This window comes from Paralichthys olivaceus, chromosome 12, assembly GCF_024713975.1.
Source record: "Paralichthys olivaceus isolate ysfri-2021 chromosome 12, ASM2471397v2, whole genome shotgun sequence".
NCBI lineage: Eukaryota > Metazoa > Chordata > Actinopteri > Pleuronectiformes > Paralichthyidae > Paralichthys > Paralichthys olivaceus.
In genome coordinates, this window is record NC_091104.1 from 14,016,190 (window position 1) to 14,032,121 (window position 15,932).

At 41.0% G+C, this 15,932-nt stretch overlaps 1 protein-coding gene across 2 annotated transcripts in view; it reads left to right on the top strand.

The window, feature by feature from the left end:
- Positions 1 to 15,932, top strand: part of asap2a (ArfGAP with SH3 domain, ankyrin repeat and PH domain 2a) — a 50,711-nt gene that overhangs the window by 19,295 nt on the left and 15,484 nt on the right. For both annotated transcript variants that reach the window (XM_020085102.2, XM_020085103.2), the window contains exons 3-9: positions 5,193 to 5,338; positions 6,607 to 6,681; positions 12,313 to 12,362; positions 14,194 to 14,323; positions 14,912 to 14,997; positions 15,092 to 15,167; positions 15,269 to 15,355. In XM_020085102.2, coding sequence (XP_019940661.2) covers positions 5,193 to 5,338; positions 6,607 to 6,681; positions 12,313 to 12,362; positions 14,194 to 14,323; positions 14,912 to 14,997; positions 15,092 to 15,167; positions 15,269 to 15,355 — 650 coding nt within the window. The remainder of the gene's footprint in view (positions 1 to 5,192; positions 5,339 to 6,606; positions 6,682 to 12,312; positions 12,363 to 14,193; positions 14,324 to 14,911; positions 14,998 to 15,091; positions 15,168 to 15,268; positions 15,356 to 15,932) is intronic.

Genomic DNA, 15,932 nt, shown 5'->3' on the forward strand with positions numbered 1-15,932 from the left:
AAACCTGAGACTTGTCCAGATTTCAGTCAGTGTTTACAGTACAAACAGTGTTTAGTCTGTGGAAAAGCCACAGGGAAAGCTGTTATTTACAGGTCTACCAAGAGAAACTCACTGTAACCTGGGTCACTTTTTGTTAACAACTGTTATTATGGCAAAGCTGGCCAGTCTCTTCTGTTTTGTATTTAACATAGATTACTTCACGAAGCCTTCGGGTTTTACCTTGCATCTCCAGAGCAAGATACAAACATAAAAATGAATTTTAAAATAATGACGGTATATGTCCTCTATAGAGAAGTCTGCTATTTTACACCATTTACTTTATATATTGTGTATCGAAAGGTGCATGAATCAATGTTCTCCCGTTAATAATGGATCAAATAATTGTGTAATGTGATAGTTGCTGATCTTACTGGCAGAGAATTCTTACCTACTGTTCTTTCACTTTCAGTGCTCTCATAGTGTTGTGATCACATCAGTTGTTGTTTTCAGCATCGCACCTCACTGCACCAAATAGTACACAGACAAAGTTGGCAATTGTAGCGGAGTATTTAGCAGCTAAAGAGCCAGGTAATCCCCACGGGAGCTGGTGGAAACCAATACAAGGCTACAAAGACGGTCAATATTAGACTTATACTTATCAAGTATCCTGAAACAAGGTTGTCAAATGTGGAAATAGATAACAGTTTATTATATTGTTTGTTTCTTACAGAAAAAAACAACCATACAATGCAACAACCAATGTCATATGGTCTAACAAGGGGGTCTCTATACAGCACTAGTTAACTCTACACAAAACGTAGACTATACGGTCAATTTTCACAACACATAAAATAATGTGGCCGTTTAAAATGTATGGCATTTTTGGCACAAAGATGCTGTTCAATTGTAGTTTAAGAGCGGAATCTTGCAAACACACTGTTATGGTTCTTAGAGCAAATATAAGGGAAAAGGAGCATAATGACGACCAAAATCCTAATCTAAATACAGTGACGTTGCACTACGAAATTTAAATGACAACAGGCATTAACTGTATGGCGACATGGATGTTAACATTCATGCTGCATTATTTAAAAGACAATGTCTGCCATCTGAGAAAGAGAGTGAATGCACAGAGTTGTCTTAATGCTCTCCAGAGAGGATGCTGGGATAAAGCCAGAATAATGAGGTACACACAGGGAGCCTCGACGCTGACTGCATCAATACACAGAGAATAATCTTCTAGTGTCACTGGCTGTCATTCTCCAAAACCTGCAGGGATATTTTTGGAAACATGGAAATGATGAAGAGGAAGCGGAGGAGGAGGAGAGGATAGAACGGGCGATAGTGAAGCTGGAGGTTTGGTTATAATGGTGGGGAACACTAAACAAGATTGCCACGTTAGTCTGAAACTGAGAGGCTGAGCAATTAAAACCTGCTGCTTTGCATACAGTCTATGGCTTATACCAGAGAGAAGGAAAACAGGTGAGTTGAGAGAAGTGGGTGAGGAAGGGTGAGAGAGCCCTGAGTTGCTGCAGGAACCTGTCACGTTTGTCAGCGAGAAGGGTTTTGATGAATAAACCAGCAGCAGCATCTCAAACCCCTGAAGAAGCTGGAGCTGATCAAGCAGAGCTGCCAGGACAGACCTGGCAAAGCTGCTGAACAGATAATGACCCAAGGCAGACGAGCGAACACCGTGTTCCAGCTATCGCACCTATTGGTAGGCAGGAGAGCTGGATGGAGTGTCTGAATAATTCTGCACTCACCTCTTGTTGCTTCAGGAAAAAACAAAATGACCATGTCCTCCATTTCACTGCTGCACATACCACAAGAATGTCTCTCTTAATAACTAGTAGTAGTTATAAGTAGCAGTAGTTACAATTTTGAGAATATGCTTATTTGCTTACCATCAGAGGGTTAAATAAAAAGTTTGACACTACCCATGCACTGCTACCTGGAGACTGTAAGCTAAGCTTAGCATTAGGGCTGGGCAATATGACTTAAAAATCAATATCACGATTATTTCAAACTGTTACATCAATTAGGATTAATGAACGATTATTGTATAATATCTGACCAGCACTAAGTCTCTCTAATTAATGATAACTTTCTTGTTTCTTTGATTTGGATCAAAGGTGTTGTTCTGCTGTTAAAGCTCTGCACAGAGCCAGGTTAAAAGTTTCCTGCTGTTTCCTGTCTTTATACTTAACTTATAGAACTGAGTTTCACATTAACAGATATGACCGTGATATCAGTCTCAAACTAACCCTCCCTTCTCTCTGTTTGCCGATAGCCATGTTACTAAGTGGACACGGAGTCCAAAGTTGTTTTCACAGAGTGTGCAGAGAGATATGAAATTGATCTGAGGTCGGCTGCACATTGTTTTAGTGAGTGTCGGAGTGTCGGCTGACCAGGACTGATGGAGCCATGTGCGAGGGAATGAGTGTGGGAGAGACGGAGAGAGGAAGCAGAGACCAGTCTGCTACCTGGTGATTAAACTGTGTGTGTCAGATGGAAGAAGTTGCAAAACAGGCCTTTGGGATGTTAGATAATCTCCAGCAGACGCCTCTACAAGTGTGTGTGTGTGAGAGAGATAGAGGGTGGATGATACGTTCAAGAATGTTTTGCACAACTGGGTATTAGCAGGTCATTTGTGTTGTTCAACAACATTGTGTCTCTGTCCTCCAGTAAACACAAGGTCATCGTTTCCAGAGGTCAAGAATCATTCTCTCTTTCTCTGCTACTTTTATTTCCTTGAAGGAAACAAATCTGGGCAAAATGTCTCTACAGACAAATTGTTTTTTAAAATCTGTGACAGCAATTAACCAGCAGGACTTTCTGCTTTTTAAGTTGGTATAAGTCATATGTAGGTTTACCTCAGATGATCATCTTACTTTTAAAATGTAGCTAAGAATCCGGTCGGACTCTGCTGGTGTAGCAGTTACAAGGTTAAGCTTTGTAAAATAATCTTGGTTACAATATGCACCTGTTCAAAGGGTTCGGGGGTTGTATATGAACACAAAGTGAGCAGGGTTGTGCAATGATGTTTGGTTTTGCATAGAATTATCTCAAAATGTGGTGATATTGTGGTGCAATATATGATATGGGACATCACCTGTTCCTGTTTCCTTTCCCTGCCATGTTTCTCACAAACTACCACAGCATGTCATATAAACCCTTTAAGATTTAAAGCTGCTTGTGGGTTGTGTTTCACGTTAGAACAAATTGACGAACCCACCGATCAGCCCAGGGTGGCGGTTGTGATGTTTATCAGTCTTGCAAAGCAGAGCTGAGGACTCTTATGTGCCACTTCAAAAACAACAGCAGGCCGTCGCCCTGTTGGCTCCGAGCCGGGCAAAGCCACAGCCAAACAGTGGGAGCTGATGTGTAAACAGTGGACTATGGGTGTGTGGTGTGGTGAGGGTCGGTGTCTGACACTTGACGATTGAAGCCGATCTCTCATATGACACATCTCACTGATTTGAGTATTACAGTTTTCTCACAGTTTACCAGAGCTACGGCAGAAACGTGTCAGAAATGAGTGAAATATGTTCATCACATTTGTCCAGAGCTCATAAGAGATTCGATTTTTTTATTTGAGAAGCTTGAATTAATTGACTATTAGTTTAAGCTCTTTTTTGAATGTAATATGTAATCATAACAAGGTGATTTGACTTTGTTTTTTGGACAGTTTCATATTTTGGGAATTTGTTCAGACAAAATAAGCAATTTGCTGGCTCTGGGAACTCGAATTGTGAGTTTTCCTTATTCCTAATAGAATAAAATGACTTGGTTTCTCATATTTCTAGTTGTGATGAGGGGGAAATTAAATCCGCAATCTTAGGCATCTGATTCTAAAGGGTTTTTGTGCACATAGTTTCATTGGAGCCTTATCATCCAGCTCACCTATTGCATCAGTTGATGTGTGGAGGCTTAAATTAGATTTGTCTGATGTGAGGAGGTCTGCAGGTAGTGACTCAGAGGCCCTCAGCTTTCCCCTTTTAATAACATGATGGATATCTCTGCTGCTGAGACATGATCCGGCCTCATTTATAAACCTGCCACATCTGAGATCCTGTGTCTGGCTGCTCTTCAATTTACCTGTGTGTGTGTGTGCGTGCGTTTATTTCAGAACACCTGACTCATGATGTCTGCATGAGTCTTTAAGTGCATCACCCCCCCCACCCACCCACCTCTCTCTTCCCTTTTTCCGTCCCTCCCTCGTCCCCCCTATCGACAACCCCCCTTCGTTTCTGTCACGTCTCTCAGTGAGTGTCGTCATAGCAACAGTCCCCTGTGCTCCGGCCCTCGCTCCACCACCGTCCCAATGGCATTAGCTGCTGTCTAGTCTGGCGTGAAGTGTATTAAGTGGAATCATCTCGGCCTAACCTCGTTCTAGATTAGTCCGACTTTAAATGCGCTGGGGGACTTTGGTCACGGTTAGTTTTGGGGTTTCACTCCCAGCTGCTGCAGAGACTTTGGTTATGGGTGATGATTGAGAAAACAGGCAGGATTCTCAGCAGTTTTAAATATACTATAAACCTACCTTTGTCTGAATGGTGCCGTATAAATAAACTCACCTCACCTGGACTTGTCTCGAGACTCCCAACTTACCTGAAATAAAAAAGTGTTAATGTCAGAAAATGTTTGTACAGGTAATTAAATGTAATATTAGGTTTATTAAAGAGTAAGGGTGTACACCTGCATGAGGGAAAAGTTGTATTCAGACTTTTGTTGCTCTGAAGTGACCTTTGAAGAGTTTGACAAATTGAGTGATGTAGCTTGAGTCAGCAACTATTTGGTGTGAAGAAAATGTGAAAAAAAGTACTGTTTGTGTAGAGATAAGTGATTTGAGAAGACCTCTGTAGCTCGCTCCTCATCTCTGAGTGAAGCTAGTGACTTGAAGTTACATTAACATCTTTGACTGACCCATTAGGTCTATTTTCCTTTCTGCCGGTTTCTCCTGCACTGCATAAAAATGTTTTTGTTTTGGAATGAAATTTCATAGAGGTATGAATCAAGATCAAGTTTCACTGAACGGTGATTGAAGAAGGGATCAGCGTAAAAGTGGATATTTGTTCGCTTGAAATGTTTCCATTTATTATTAATACACAGCGATTGATTTTTGACTTGTAATGATCAGAGAGTGAAAGACCTTGGTTCTACCCGTCAAAGCTTACCATTGTGTGTGTGTTTGTGTGTGTGTGTTTTTCCAGCCCATGTGGAGAATGAGGAGCAGTACACTCAGGCCCTGGAGAAGTTTGGAGAAAACTGTGTGTACAGAGATGATCCTGATCTCGGTTCAGCCTTCCTCAAGTTCTCCGTCTTCACCAAGGAGCTCACTGCGCTTTTCAAAAACCTGGTGAGTGTACTTTGTGTGTCTTTGTCTGTGTGTGTAAGTGTGTGCAAGTATAGGTTGTTATGGTCAATAGAGTAGGGAGGGATAAAATCCTCCGGGATGGAGGAAGATTTCCATCCTTTCCCAATTTGTCTCAATCCCCCCCGAGTCGCTGTGTGTGTTCTCTAACAAACACACTGAGTAAAGCCTTCGAGACGTAGCTCTAGGTTTCCATTGACACAGCCAGAGAAGCCAAATATCGGTTGGATCTAATTCACCCTGATCCTGTTCTGTTAAAGCCAGTTTTTGTATGGAGGCCAAAGCTTTATTAAAAATATTTGACACCATGATGTGAGGTCCGTTGTTGCCCCCGGGCTCACACTGAGTCCATCTCAGCACCTTATATTAAGGGAATAAGAGCTGCTGCCTGACCTGGATGTGAAGATATAAGAATACAATGAGCCCCCTCTTTTATTTCTCCAACTGAGGAAAGCATTTTGCATAATCCAATTAAAATTCATATACAAGTCAGCAAAATTCATTCGTCATTCACTCTTCTGGCCATTTCTTTATTTATAACACATATACAAAGACACATTATAAAGCCAGCCTATTAAACATGGACAGTTTGTGCTGCATCTACAATTCCTGCTGGAAATGAAGGTTTGCTTAGCTACGGACTCCTGCCAGCACTGCAACTCTTCCCCAGAGTGGATTTTTCAAATGTGGCGTCATTTGTTCAACACAACTACAATAAAATAATAATACATTTTATACATATAGCAGTTTTCTAAATAGATTTAAAACATACTTGTGGATAGTGATTATATAGTCTTCATGTGCACGTCTGTCATAAGTGCTGCAACGCTTAAACAAATAGCACTAAACCTCTGGATGTAATCTTTTAAAGCTTTAACAATAGCAGCCTTACACACAGAGGCAGACTTCAGCAGTAACCTTCACAGTGTCTCATAATGGATCTTCTCATTTATTTGTCCTTAATGGTGTGAAAATTCAATTTCTTAGTTGTTAAAAAGATGCAAATGTTGTTGTTGCAAACATCCAAGGTGTAAGAGAAACTTAGCAAAGCATCATAAACTTTTCTATCCCATTGCTTTGGTAATGGGGTTTCCTGACGTAATTTCATTATATGTAGCTCATTTATTTTATTCAGCCTCTTATCACCAACATTTATTGACAATAAAAGAGCACCAAAGACGAACACACACACAAACAAACAACACACTAATCCTCTATTTTAACCTTTAAACTCTGTCTCCTCTCTCCTCCAGTTCCAAAACATGAACAACATCATCACCTTTCCTCTGGACAGCCTGCTGAAAGGAGATCTGAAGGGAGTCAAAGGGGTAAGAAAACAAAACAGCATGGTCGTGTTTTACTCTGCAACTGAACAGGAAGTGCTTTTAAGATTTGTCTGGTCAAGTGCTCAATCATCATTAACCTTAAAATGTTAATTAGGTGATAATTCATTACAGTTTTCGACAAACATGTCACATTATATGTTAAATGTTGTGAGACCTGTCTCATAAGTACTACATTTAAGTAATTGGCTTGTAATTTGAAATAATTTGAAATAATTGTTGACGTAATATCACCTTTTTTTCTTATAATTCATCTATAATGTCTTTGTGAGGGAAGTAAAAAAAACAATATAGAACAAACCAGCATATTGATTAAGGCTGCTCTTTGGCAGTAGTTAAACCTTGAACCCAAGAAAAAGTTAAAAAGCAGAGACCAGCAGTACCGCAATGTCTTTCTGCTTGTTCAGGGGGTTTTGATGCAACTACTTGAAAATCATAGCTATGCTTGACTCACTTTGATCTTATTAACAAGGTTAATACTGAGCTGCTTTGATCAACCTGAGGCTGCATTAAAAGTGAGAGCTGAGTAGAGGAGATAGTAGAGCGACAGCTGATGAAACAGTTGCCAGAATCCCCCTCTGTTCATCCCAGTGTCAGCTAAGATGTTTGATTGTTTATATGATGCTCAACATGGTGGATGTTGTGTTCGACTTAAGGCTGTGTTAGCTCAACATGTTGTCTGTTTACATTTTAAAGTGATGTTTAAAATCTTTTAACTTAAAGTGTTAGCACAGAAGCAGTGTCCAGCAAAGGATTGGATGTGTCAAGTGTCATTCAACGTAACTTATTTACGAAAGCAGCATCAGGTTGAACAACAAGAATAAGTGCAATTTGTATCCATAATGGCTCCTCATCTTTTTCGGTTTGTAACCCTCAAAAATAGCTCTGTTAGTCATTCTTTCAAAAACCAAACACAATTACACATTTTAAAATTATTATGGTGTTGTTCCACAATTTCACCCGAAATAGAAACACATATCCTTTTTTAATTTTTAACTTTACCACAGTCTGACAGATACATTCTCAAAATCAGATGTTTTCTCTGTTAGGTCTGCTTATTGTTTAAGTTTAATCAATAATTCAAAATAAATATTTCACCTTTGCCTATAAATGGTGTAAACTATATTATATAAGTAAAAATGATCACAAATCAGACCAGACACTGTAGTTCCCTGACACAAACCCATAGTTAATACTAATGCACCACACTGGTTAGTCAGTCAGGCAATCACGTGTGTCGACCAACTGGACTGAACCCAGACAGACGCTCATCAACAGTCTCTGCAGCTCTGTATAATACAATCAGGACTCATTACTGTCTGTGGCGCTTTGTGACCTTTCACTCTCGAGGCACATGATTGGCTGTGGCTCTCACAGAGGTATGATGCGATTAAGCGGGCTCTAATGAGGCTGGTTGCCATAGAGGGGTCAGTTGTCCCCATGACCCTCGGCCACTTGGCAGTGTCTCGACCTCTGAACTGTTTGTCCTCTTTTGTCCTTTCTCTTCTGTTGCTCTTTTGTTCATCTCTCAAGTGCAGTGTTTTCTTTTTGGACTCTTTCGGCTTTTTTCTCCTCCACGATATTTCCTTTCTTCGTCCTCTTGTCTTTTCTCTTGACTCTTGACTCCACTTTCCCTTTCCCAAGTATCCTTCAGCCTGTGCCCATCGCCCACCCCCTCACTCTGCAGCCGGTCACATCTATAATACTTACCCACTTATTGGTCATTAGCCCTTGAATGATTCTCATTACCCCACTGACATGGGGCTAATGAGCTGCTGGCTATTTTGTACCTCAGGACTAACAGACACATTTGCACACTCTTATAAATGTCACCACTGATGCAACGTCCATCAACCTCAGACGGTCAGTGTGAGGAGAAGTGAAACGTAGACGGAAGTAGAGAAATGACATCATAGATTATTTCATGTCTTAGTTAGCAGCTACCCAACCTGTTGCTCACCTCCGCAGCCCAAGGCCTTTCCCTCGTCCCTTGCCTTTCATCATGTTTCTCCTCCTCTATTATTATCCTGCTCCTTCACTCCTGTCTTCTCCCAGGGGAAGTACCTGGTAAAACATGGGGAAGCAGGAAGAAGTCCAGACCTGCATGACAGGGCTGTTTAGACTGCAGGGAGAGAAGAACCGAGACTATGATGAAGTATCGTATAGTTGTCGTAAGAGAGAGACGCATTCAAAAGATCAGGGAAGCCTATGGAGAGAAATGAGTCTCAGTACTGTTGTCAAATAAATGTTTTATGATCTACAAATGAAAGTAAATTCAATGTGTATGATGATTTGTAAGTCAGGTCTAAAGGGGTCTGACTTTTTTCCATCAAGATTCATGAATTATCTGGAAAATCTGTTGAAACGTCAAGAAATACTAGATTTTAAAGAAAATGGAAAAAAAAAACTTAATTAAATATTGTTTCATTAAAGCTAGGTGGGTTTTGTATGTGTTTGAAATTCCACATGAACGTGTTGAACAACCAGATACTTAAAGAGAACATGCATTTGTGGATCAGAGGCTGTAAAATTCCTCACTCAAACATAACCTAATGTTTACATGTCAGATCCATGTACACGTATTGATTCTTGCACATGCATGAAGTTTTTTGAAAACAAATGGAAAATGAAGGCTAAAGGCTGCAGCAGGGACCCTGAGGTTGGAAAATACTTTTGGGATTGTGATTAAAAAAGACAGTAAACAGGAATATCAGTATGGTAAATGGGGCAGTCTGCTATCTAAGAAAAGCTCAGCAATTACTGCATCTGGGTGGCAGCTACAATAGTCACCAGTCCTTTCATTGGATTTACCTCAGGACTTGAAGGCTTTCTAGTGGCCGTTGTTCCCCCAAAACTTGTTAATATTCTGTCTGCTTTGTCGTTGGCAATGAGTGCGCTGAAGTAACCCCCGAGGGAAGGAGTAGCTAATGGCTGTGTGATTAGAGGGCTTCTACCCGGCAGCCTGTCACCGCTGTTACTCAGCTTAAAAACCCACCATTTTCCACCTCATCTACCTCCACGCTCGTCCTACCACAGAGCACCATTTGGGAGTTCGTGTGTAGCGGGGTAATTTTTAAGTTGTCATCAGTTCACGCCATTTAATTTTCATGCTTAGTGCAGTGTTGATGAAGTGAAGCGAACACAAAAGCAGGTTAAGTGTTAGGGAAATTACTGTAGAAGTTCTGAGGGGGAAACACAAAACATGGCAGGGGTGGGGTCCCTGGAAGACCCAGATGTATTATTGCTGAAGATTAACACACACACACACATACTCGCAGTCAGTGGAAAATGGAAAGTGCTGAGTCCACGGGACGTTCTGCTAACAGCGGACTTTCAGAGTGGACGCCGGCATGATGTCATGCCTCCAGCGGACCTTCTCATCCGCTGCTATTGACCAGTCTGTGTTTCTAACCCAACATGACTCATATCAGCTTATCACTATTCAGTCACAGTCTGGGTAGTTGTTGCAGAATCTACTGTGTTGGTGTAAGTAACGGGTGTGAGGAGGGAGGGGGTGCTGTGCTATAATGCTTCTGGACTGATGTTAGTCCAGCTGTGTCCTGCCTCTCTGTGGTTCAGTGGGCCGTGAACTCCCGTAAACATCATGCATGCTCGCTTTTCGAGATTTTAGATAAGAGCAGATCACTGGGGAACATTTGTCCTCTGGTTGAATACTACATACTCTGCTTTTGACTGAAACATCTGATGCATCTCTGGTTTTTGAACTAGGTTTTCACAGCAGTAATAATAGATAGAATATTTACATGATACCACCAGAGTACTTCTGACCTAAGATGAACTCCCTCATTGCTGCAGACCAGGTAGTGGGAGAAGGTGACTCTAATGTGTAATGTGTGTAAAGAAGTAAGAGGTGATAAGTTTGCAAATCCAGCTCGTTGTCAAGGGCATGACATTCCTTCTTGTTCCTCCTCCGTCCTTCAGACAGGGCGCTAAGAGCTCTCCTCTCTCTCAGGGAGTGCTCTGCCCGTGCTTTGGCCAATTCTGCTCTGCCCTTCCCTGCCCAGTGATGCCTGTGTCTGGTATTTTTAGCCATTGTTACCATTTTTCTCCTCTCTCTGGCGCTGTCATTTCCTTCCATTCACCCTCTCTTTTTTTTTTTTTCTCTGTTTCGTTTTTGACCCGCAGCTCGTTTTTGGCGACTTCCTCATTCGCTGTGCCTTTTTTTCTCTTCGCATGCTCATTTTCTTTTATTGTATTTACGCTCAGTTTCCTCTGGTGGTTTCTCCCCTTGAGCCGGTTGAGTGAATGGCTGAGTGCTCCTTGACGTGGCCCAGCGAACCAGACCGTGATCCTGTGAGCTGACAGGTTGAGCCCGCCACTCCTCTGCTCTTGAAGCGGAGGTCAACAGTGGGATCACAGTCCTCTCTGCAGCTCTTAACACTCACATTAAAGCAGAACAGAAATGTGTATGTGTGTGTTTTACATATATAGACAGAAATGTGCAGTAAGCTTGACATGAATTCTGCTAAACCTGTTAGCAATGTTTCGGCAGGTGCTCACTGTTGTTCTGGGGATTTAATTACAAAGTGGAGTTAAATGCAACATCATTTTCTTGATTGCTGTTTGAGTTGCAAGGAATTGAGCTGATTTTCTTGGCATCGTCTCTCTGTTATTAGTCAGCAATTCACGTTGCTGAATTGTGTTTGGGTTTTCTTACGGAGTGACACCGCCAGTTGCACCCAGTAACGTCTGCTTTTGTTTGTCCTAATAGCTGTTAAATCAGCGCTGCTGCGGTTGAGATGTTGTTTAATCAAGCCTTTTGCTTGAGCAGCTATTGAAAGCACGCCCATGACAATGAGAAATCAGCGTTGCCTGTCATCTGTGACTTGAGATGCCAGAAATCGCAGCACGCTCATGGAACTTCACCCAGGTCCCTGCTCAGACAGCTGTGGGCCACTCTGCGGCTAGGAGGAGGATGATTCAGCGTACTGATTCACAGTGTGTGGAAACACACCTGCAAACATACGCACACTTGCAGTAACTATGTTCATTAGTTAGTGAGAAAGTAAAGTCTGTAATTGTCATGATGGTGTCATCTGTGTGAATGTGTGGGTTTAACCCTGAAACAGGTGTTGCGTTAGTTGTTTTCTCTCTCTCTTGTATTTCATTGTGTGTCATTGGGTCGGCTGCAACTAAGGATTGTTTTCAGAAAATGTTTTGCTACTTAACTTATGCAATATAATTCTCTCTCTCATGCAAGAACCTGTCTTTCCTTCTGTAGTCTGTGTACCTGAAACTTGCAATCTTTGACTTTGGAAGTTGACCAAACAAATTCACCCCCACGATCCACACGGTGGCTGCTCTGGAGCCTTTGGTTGCATCACATGGTCTCTCTCCCTGATGGAGTTTGCTCAGTGTGAATTGTACATGTTCATCTTTCAGTTTTTTTAAATATTTGTTGACCACTTTGTATTAAAAGTTGAGATGGAAAGTTTATTTTTGATCTTTTGAACAATATTTGACATAACAGTCGGTATTTTAATGGTCTCAGTCTTATGAAAAGAGAGAAATTATCTATTAATGAACTATTCAGTTCAGCAGTATATTGCTTACTATTGTTTGAAATATAAATGTCTTTGTGTTTTTCTTTCACAGGATCTAAAAAAGCCTTTTGACAAAGCCTGGAAGGACTACGAAACTAAAGTGTAAGAAACCAAACATGTTGTGTCTTACCACCATCTCTTCTCTGTAACGAGACATTGGATGCTTTTAGTGAATTTGTTAAAATCGTGTGAAGGAGTTTAAACTATTTGCCGAACTAATCCATATCTGTGATGCCATGTGTTGAACTGAAATGTGCCGTTTGTGTCATGTCTCTGTCTGACTTGTCTGGACTAACTCTCCCTCTCTAACCCCCCCTCTGATTATCTGTCAACACATCCCTGATAATGTGAATAACCAGCCCTCACTGCCGCCTCTCCTCCTCCTCCTCCTCCTCACTGTGATTGTGCATGCAGAGAACACACAACATTTTATAGCACTTTCATATATTTTACAAGCTGCAAAGGACATTCTTTACTGAAAGGGTAATAATGCCTCTCATCTCCAAACCGTTTTGATCGGACAGTGCAGACTTTGTACTGACGTTGAGATTTCAGCCGGATGCTTTGTGACTGTTCCTCTCCGCCCTGACTTATTCTTTTGATTTGACTCTATTGATGGAAAACTGAAACCGTCAATAGAGTCCAGCTGTTTGCCTGATTGGAAAAACCACCCGAACCTACCATGTGCTGTCGCTCTACTTTATCAGTGATCTCTCTGCTGTCTACTGGCACTACACAATAAGAGTCTCTTTTCATATCACAGCCACAGAGAGATGAAATTATTTTGTTTTACACGCTATTGATTTCTGATTTTCCCTGTTTTGGTATTCGTGCATCCGACACTCGGGTTTGATTTTAGTCTCCAGATTCGGAGATCATCTCACTTTAAATGCTGTTGAGTAAGGAAGGAGTTTAATGTTTGATTTATTGGTTAAATCAAGACAAATTTTCCTAAATTTAAATGCAGGAAGAACATAGACAAATTGTAGTTCCTGTATTTTTGTGCTGACTCCCTTCCTGAAGTGACAGGACTGAAAGTGAAAGGATTCTCGGCCTCATCATCAGCCGAATGACCGTCAGTTTGGCCGGCAGCCAGTCAGCCAGTCTAACATGTGTCTCTCTATTAGTTGCAGCCCTGATGATGCTGTAATGCTGCCAGTTCTGAAGGTTCATGTGCCAACAAAGGCCAGCAGTGTCCAGAGAAATTGAAATGTCGCACGTTCACACAGGCTAAACGGAAAGTTTATGACAAAAACCAAAAGCTGTCATGTCTCGTTGTAGTCGTCCTTCAAGTTTATGTATTTTAGTTTTCATTAGATGGTTCAGTACCTTAGTTAAACACAACATTTTAAATCAAAAGCTGGCTTGTGCAGTCACACCACACTTCCCAGCTTTTCCACAATATGACATCAGTGAGTTACGTCTGTCTATAGATGCACATGAACCAGGCTGAACAGTTTTCAGCTTAGTCACCAACACGATCTCCTCCCGTCGCACAGGGAGTGAACAGACTGCTGCATCCTTTTTACAGGAAATATGCTGTGATTAAAGCAGCATATGAAAAAAAAAAAGAATGCCCTTCTTGCATGGACTGGTGCCTCTCCTCCTTTTGTGTGCTGTGTTTTCCTGACTGCCTGTGGGAGATGCTGTATGCAGAGTAAATGGTCTTTGTGAAGAATCAGCCCTGTATCCTATAACTGTGATAACAGAGGTGACATTAGTTTCACCAACAATCCCTGTTAGTTCAAACCATACTGGTAGTTCAACCATCTCTTACCCATTAACTTATTTTATATGTGAAACCATTGATCCCCTCTCTTTATTGGCCAAACAACAACAGGGCTGATTTGACACAATACCACACTTTTATATGCGTTTTGTGGAGCTGTCATGGATGTGCTCTTTAATTTCCTATGATGTCACTTCCTGACAGCACCAAGATAGAGAAGGAGAAGAAGGAGCACGCAAGGCAGCACGGGATGATCAGGACGGAAATCAGCGGGGCGGAGATCGCTGAGGAGATGGAGAAGGAGAGGAGATTCTTTCAGTTGCAGATGTGTGAGGTTGGTTTGCCTAAAATATTTTTTATCATTACCTCCGCCACAGAGGTTATGTTTTCATCATTACACAAAAACTGCGGAACCGATTTTATTGAAACGTTGGGGAGGGGTGTGGTATGAGGAAAAAATGCAGTGATCTTGATGAATAAATTCGACTGATATCTTTGAGAATGATGCGGCTTGATTGAATTTAAGGAGACTGTTAGTCTTATGTGATAGACTGAGTGCTATTCTAGTTTGTTTTTCAACTAAAAAGGTAATAAGAAATTTGATACATGCCCCATATAGAATGAAAACTGCAACTCCTGTTCTGAGGATATGACTGCACACAAATTAGATTCCCAAAAAGTTTTACCAAACTTTGCCAATTTTCTACAAAGCTTGAATTCATTACAATTGCTATTTTTCTGTTGTCCACGTCTTTTTCAGTTTTTCATTTTAATGAAGCTTCACTTGAATTTTTACTTTGAAGTGTTGAGACGTGAGATGAAAGTGATGTGTCTGTTGAAGATGAAGCCCCAGTTGCATTTCCCCTCTGAGTGAACTTGGCCTGACTCTGCCTGACTGTATCTGTATTCAATATGTTTATAGTATCTCCTCAAAGTCAATGAGATCAAAATCAAGAAGGGGGTGGACCTGCTGCAGAACCTCATCAAATACTTCCATGCACAGTGCAAGTAAGACATACAAATGTGATTCCCATCACAACAAAATAGGTTTTTTTATTCTATTCAAATTCTCAAGAGAAAACATGATGTGCTTCTTGTTCAGTTTCTTTCAGGATGGTCTGAAAGCTGTGGACAACCTGAAGCCTTCCATTGAGAAACTGGCCACAGATCTGCACACAGTGAGAACCTCAGCAACACTTATGTCTTAAATTTCACGTTTTATTTTCCTCTCTGATTTACACGTTTCTTTTCTTTCCTTTTTTCTTTTCCTTCATATCAGATAAAGCAGGTGCAGGATGAGGAGAGGAAGCAGCTGACTCAGTTGCGAGACGTCCTCAAGTCTGCGCTACAGGTGGAGCAGAAAGAGGTAACACACACAAATATATACGCACACACAAACACACAGTGCTGAAGGTCCTCTTTGACTTTTCAAAGTCAAAGAAAATGCCAGTCAAATATCTAAGTTAGATTTATCCCTATTAAAATAGATTTTCTTAAATTAAATTATTTGTAATGTCTATAATCCTGAACTTTGTTATTAACCAGCTTCTTTCAGTGATGACTGGAGGCATCAAAAACAGTTCAGGCCACTAATTCATCAAGAATTTTGCATATTTTCACTCTAAAAAACACACACAGTTATTACTTATGTAGGACTCACACAGCTTTGGGGTCTGCTCCGCATCTGGGCATCTGTGGCTCAGGAAGTAGAGCAGGTTGTCCTCTAACTTAAAGGTCGGCTCCTCCGGTCCAGTCACTCTCATACATAAATGAGAGTGTGATGTATGAGAATACCAATTTATTATTAGTTTCATAAATGCATTTGCTGTTTTTCAATTTTAATTAATTAAAGAGATTTTTAACTGACCCCAACCCTGTCGTTTGATGAATTAATATTTTATTAATTATTACGAATTATTAAATATGCTGCAAACTGCTGCAGC